We start from the raw sequence: 6,003 nt of genomic DNA, 5'->3' as shown, positions 1-6,003 counted from the left end.
CGCATGCGCCTGCCTTTTACTGTGGCAGGCCTGGTGCCTTCTTCATTCGGACTGTCCAAGACAGTAAGCGTATTCTCTTCTAATGGATTTTTCAAAATTGTGTCTACATGGTTTGCATGCTGCTCCCATAACCAAGAGGTCATTTTATTTCCATATTCTTTTGGTCAGCAGTTGGAGAAGCAGCGCGCTCTCCCAGCCGGGGCAGCATGGGCAGGAGGGCAGGCGTGCCCACCAGGCAGCTCTGCAGCAGCACATCCCTGCCGCTTCGCCCTACCTCGGTTTTGGCTTGTCCCCTTGCGGGGGGAAGGCACGTCGCTGCGGATGGGAACTACCTGCTGCCCACGGCTGCCTGATAGGGGGTTCGGTAGCGACGGGCACGAGAGGATTGCCCTTCGCGCCCCGCGTCCCGGGCTTTGGGGAGGCATCACGCCGGCTGCTGGCGCGCTGCGCCGCGGGAGCCGAGGCGGGAGCTGGGCGTGCTCGCCTGCGCGCTTGGGTCTTCGCTGCTTCGACCGCCTCGCCCGGGGGGGCTCAGGAAGGCGCACGGGGGCTCTCGCTGGTGAGCGGGTGGTTGACCCTGGAGCCCCGTGCGGGGCGGCAGGGGTGCGGCGGGCTCCCTCGCGGCGCCGCACGGCCTGTTCGGCAGCACATGTGCTCGGGGCCCGGCAGCCGAGCCGGGGCGGCGGGCCCGGGGCGCGCACAGACCCTGCCCGGCGCGCACTCCAAGCGGGGCACCGGCTGCACGGCGGGAGAAACAGCAGCAGCGGGCGAGGGGCGACCCAGCGCTCCCCCGGCCAGCCCCTGCCAGGGCCCTTCGCTCCCCCCTCCGCCGCCCGCGCCCCCGAGCAAACTCTCCGGCACCGGGGCCGTGCTGCGCCCCGGGCTTGCCCCGCAGCCGAGCGGGCGATGTTGGGGACCGGCTGACCGGCGGGGACCCCCCTGCCTCCGCGGGAGCAACCCAGCGCGCCCCACCGCGCCCCGGCCTCGGCTGCCCCCGCCCGCTCGACCCCCCCTTCGCCGCTGACGTCAGGGCCGCGCGGCCCCGCCCCGCCCCCAGAGGCCGCCCGCTCCCGCGGAAGCCGCGCCGGGCAGCGGGCGGGGCGGGGCGGGGCGGGGGCGGGGCGGGGCGGGCCCGGGGCGAGGCCGGGGGCGGGGCGGGGCCGGGGGGCGGGGCGGGCCCGGGGGGCGGCCCGGCCGGCGCGAAACTTCCCCGGGTTCAGCACCACAGACAGGGCGGGCGCGGCGCCGCCGCCCGGCATGCGCGCCCCTCCGCCCCGCCGCCCCGCCGCCCCCGCTACCCGCCTCTGCCCCCGCACAGCCCGGGCGGCGATGGAGGCAGCGGCCGCCCTGAACGAAAGCGGAGCTGCAGCCCCGCGGCTGCCGGCCGGCGGCGGCGGCGGCAACGCCTCGCTGGAGCTGTCGTCGCGGCCCCCCGCGCCCGCCGCCCTCAACCCCTGGGACGTGATGCTCTGCGTCTCCGGCACCGCCATCGCCTGCGAGAACGCCCTGGTGGTGGCCATCATCTGCTACTCGCCCGCCCTGCGCACCCCCATGTTCGTGCTGGTGGGCAGCCTGGCCACGGCTGACCTCCTGGCCGGCCTCGGCCTCATCCTCAACTTCGTTTTCCAGTACGTGATCCGCTCCGAGACGGTCAGCCTGCTGACGGTGGGCTTCCTCGTCGCCTCCTTCGCTGCCTCCGTGAGTAGCTTGCTGGCCATCACGGTCGACCGCTACCTCTCCCTCTACAACGCCCTCACCTACTACTCGGAGAGGACGGTGCTGTGCATCCACACCATGCTGGCGGGAGCCTGGGGGGTCTCCCTCTGCCTGGGGCTGCTGCCCGTCCTGGGCTGGAACTGCCTCCATGACCGTGCCGCCTGCAGCGTCGTCAGACCCTTGACCAAGAGCAACGTGACGCTGCTGTCCGCCTCTTTCTTTCTCATTTTCCTCATCATGCTCCATCTCTACATCGAGATCTGCAAGATCGTTTGCAGGCATGCCCACCAGATCGCTCTCCAGCAGCACTTTCTGACTGCTTCGCACTATGTCGCCACCAAAAAAGGAGTCTCTACCCTCGCTATAATCCTCGGGACATTCGGAGCCAGCTGGCTGCCGTTTGCCATCTACTGTGTAGTGGGCAACCCCGACTACCCTTCCGTGTACACGTATGCCACGCTTCTACCTGCTACCTACAACTCCATGATCAACCCCATCATTTATGCCTACAGAAACCAGGAAATCCAGAGGTCCATGTGGGTGCTCTTCTGCACCTGCTTTCAGGCTAAAGTGTCCTTTCGCTCCCGGTCCCCCAGTGACGTCTGAGTGACTTTTCTCTCTGTCGTACTGCACCGAGTGACAATCTACCCAGTGAACTCTCACAGTGCCTGTTCTAAACTTCAAACTACGTCGTGAAGTCGTTGGAAACATGCTTAAGTATTAGCACTTTATACATGTGTGTATCTGAGAGTGGTTCAAGGTATGGAATTTTGGGTTCCGGGGCGTGGGGGGTGGGGTGGGGGAAGTAGTTGTATATAAATTTGCACATCACATTTGTAAAGTGAAGACATTCCGATACTGCTTAATTATAGCACCTTATTTCTAGCTGCTGACCTGCCAAAACAGTGTTGCCTTTCGGAAGGGCAGAAGAGAAAGAAAGGAGTGTTTGTGTTGTATTTGTACGTGTGTATGGGGGGGTGGGGGGGTGGGTATGTATGTATGCGTGTATCTATACTTTGCTGCACAATATTGATAAATTATAACATTTTGTATACAAATAAAAATGCATAAGATGTATCATAACTTTGTGTGTTTAGATGCTTTTGGAAATAAGAGAGCTGGCAAATTTGCCAGTTGAGCAAAGTCTCTGCTTACTTTTGAAAGCTCCCCATGTAATTCTGCCTAAACAGATCATCATTTACTATGGCGATGAAATACTGCACCAAGAAAGGCACCTTCCTGCTTGCTTGTTTTGTTCTCTTCTGTTGTCTGACAAAGGGAGAGTAATGAAGAGTGAAAACTTCTTTTTATTCTCCAGCAATGAAAGAAATAGAAATCCCAGTCAAAAAGGCTGCTAATTACAGTTATTTGCCAGGTTTCCAGTAGCTTTCATCCTCAAGTTATAAGTTAGCCAGCCCTTTATGATAATGCTCCATTAAAAAGTTATCAAGGTGTGGGGGAAAACTGGACTCTAGGCTAGGCTCTGTTTTCCTCTTTGAGTCTAACACTGGAGGGGGGAAAAAAGGTAAAAGGAAAAAAGTCACAGTCTTCTTTCCTAAAAGCCTGTAAAATGCCACAATAAATTGACTGTCCTTATCAACTGCAGTTCTGAAGGGAACCTGAATTGTTTGTCCTCCTACTTTTTTTGGACTGTGTGCTGCAGAAAAATCATTTAAGTGCATCTTGCTGTCTGCCTGTCTCAGAGCAGTATGCAGTTTTCTGATAATCCCACGGCTTAGTGGCTTCAAAGAGCCCATCAGAGGTCAATGTCGTTTAGAGTTCAGAAACATTTCTTCACTCAGGCTCACATTCACTGGCGACTGATTTATTTAGGACAATAACACGTGCAGCAGATTTCAGAAGCAGTGTTGCTGCTTATTTATTTATAGTTATGCCACATTTACATCCTGGTTACTTTATAGTATATCACGATCACAATTTGTATTTAAGGGCTAAACCAAATTACTTTTATGTGCATAGTACCATATAAAAAGTTGGAACTAATGTGTTTCCCAGCTTATGTATGACTGGGCAATGCATCAAGCATTTGCTTGCTGGAGCAGCTGGGGCCACAGGGATCCAACAAGCCTCAGTAAGGCTGTGGGTCAGTAATGCTGTATTTGTGTGAGTGCAAGTGTTATGAAAACCAGTATAATTTCACTGATAATACAAAGATACTTCATTTTTAAAAAAGAAAAAAAACCCAACAAAAGACCAAACAAACAGAAAAACCACAACCCACCCTGTATTGCAGACTCCACTAGCTTCGTTCTTTTTATCAATTCTAATAATCACAAATGTGACATTGCAACTGATTAATGCCTTCAGGCATGCAGTTCACCAGGGCACTGCTGCAATGATCTTACAAATATCATTTAAATCAGATTTTATGATAGGTCAAAATGCTGCTGGGACTAAGAACTGTAAATTTGTTAGTGAGAAATAATTTCACTCTGGCCCCTCTTTTAAGCCCTCATGTCATATGCTATGTCTAAGCTAGTAAGTAAAAGAGGGCAAGGCCTGCCCGCTAGCCCTGCTCCGGGTGGCACAGAGCCTGCCTACGCTCCTTTCCCCCCGTAAAGCCAGGGACCAAACCACTGGCTGGAGCGTGCTGGCCCTGCTCTAGGAACCTGCACAGACTCAGCCAAAGATGCTGCATCACCCACAGTAGCAACTGCTGAGAGAAAAGACCAGTGAGTGCCCAGGACTGGTGAAATCTGGCAAAACTTTCTGGTAAAACTAGAAAACCAGCCATCTGCTAGGCTTTAGTCTCATAAATCTTTGTTATTCCTGTGTGGACCACAGTAAAACCACAGGACAGGGTTGCCATAGGTTCCCTTACCGAGTGTTCCCCACAGGCAGCACTCCACACCGGGATGCGGGTCCTCACAGACCAGCGCTGAACCTGCACCCAGGTGTGAGATGCTGAGTAGGACCTGAGAAGGCTCCTAGGAGCCCTGTGCAGGCTGTAAAAGCCCCTAGGAGAAATTTCTTATGTGTACTTTTAAATCCTGAAGTTAGGGAGACAGAATCTGCTAGAGACCACCCCTGATGTCACATCCCTCCATTAACTCTGTCAGGAACTGTGCATCACGGATTTTCACCATAAATTCATTAAGCAGTAACAACTTGTATAAAAATCAGATATAGAAAACTTAGATGGAGAGAATCCTACTTTAGCAATAAACCACTCAATCCAGGACTTAGGTGAGTTACTTTTTCATTTTTAGACCAGCATGTTACTTGCTTTGTTTCATTTTTTCACTATATGACAGCATTTTCAGTTTAGTATTTTCCCCAATGATTTACTGTACCTACAAAATAAAGCTGGATCCCTCCTTTTAAAAGCATGATGCTTTTAAGGTATTTTCCCGAGCATTATTCCCCTCTTCTAGCAAATGTGGGTTACAGTGATCTTAGCCATTCATTTTGCTGGGACAATACAAATGTGTGTGGGGTTTTTTCTATATACCACATTCAGAAAGCTTTTACTGACTCATAATTTCTGGGAAAGACTAAGGCAAAAGAGTAGAGGGTATTTCAACAGGTTTTGGTTAGCCCTGAGAGTGGGGTTGACGTCAACTCACTTGCAGTAAAACATAGCCTTTAGTTTTCAAAGTGAGTCCTGATCTGCAGGGATACCTGAGCAGAATAACATAAAGCAGGCTAAATAATCTCTTGTGTCCCCAAATAACATCTCACTTTAGAAGAAGAGCTGCAATTCCTGATGGAGGAAGTCCAGGAATTCTGTGTAGCATGATGCCTGTATTTTCCTTGCTCAGATTCTTATCAAAACAGCAGCCATTTCTTTGAGAAAACGGTGTTACATTGGCAGTACCTGGACCCACAAAATCCTCCTGTTGTCAGACAATAGCACTTCTACCTTGGTCATGAAATGATCTGAGGAGGACAAAAACTCCTGCAGCCCCCATTGCCAGTCTCTGGGCAGTGCATCACGGTGACCGCCACGCAGCCCCGACAGGGAGCCAGCTAGGGGGACAACCATGTACCATGTCTGATCTTGTATTTCCAAATGTCATCAGGCAGTTTTGCCAGCATGGAGACTGCAGAACTGCAATAGAAATTGCCATTGCCACTGGTGAGCATGCATCTTTCCTTCTCCCTGAGGGCCCGTGCACTCAACGGTTTTTACGTTCTGGTGCAGTCTGTGAGAGGAGAAAACACACATTGGTTTAGGTGCAAGGATCAGGCCCAGTGCTAATGGTATATTATATGTAGCCTTTACTGAAAATGGAAATGACATTTCCTGCTTTACCACTCTTAAAA

At 53.0% G+C, this 6,003-nt stretch overlaps 1 protein-coding gene across 1 annotated transcript; it reads left to right on the top strand.

The window, feature by feature from the left end:
- The first annotated feature begins 1,276 nt into the window (after positions 1–1,276).
- On the top strand, positions 1,277–2,483 carry GPR6 (G protein-coupled receptor 6). The gene has a single exon (XM_056344114.1). The coding sequence runs from the start codon at positions 1,330–1,332 to the stop codon at positions 2,320–2,322; it is 993 nt and encodes a 330-aa protein (XP_056200089.1). The 5' UTR covers positions 1,277–1,329; the 3' UTR covers positions 2,323–2,483.
- The last annotated feature ends 3,520 nt before the right edge of the window (positions 2,484–6,003 follow it).

The sequence above is a fragment of the Falco biarmicus genome, chromosome 6, assembly GCF_023638135.1.
Source record: "Falco biarmicus isolate bFalBia1 chromosome 6, bFalBia1.pri, whole genome shotgun sequence".
In the NCBI taxonomy this organism is placed as follows: Eukaryota; Metazoa; Chordata; class Aves; order Falconiformes; family Falconidae; genus Falco; species Falco biarmicus.
Note: the sequence above shows the minus strand (reverse complement) of the source record. Positions and strands in the feature narration are given on the sequence as shown.

Coding starts and splice junctions, on each gene's coding strand:
- GPR6 (XM_056344114.1), top strand. CDS start 1,330: ATGGAGGCAGCGGCCGCCCTGAACGAAAGCGGAGCTGCAGCCCCGCGG.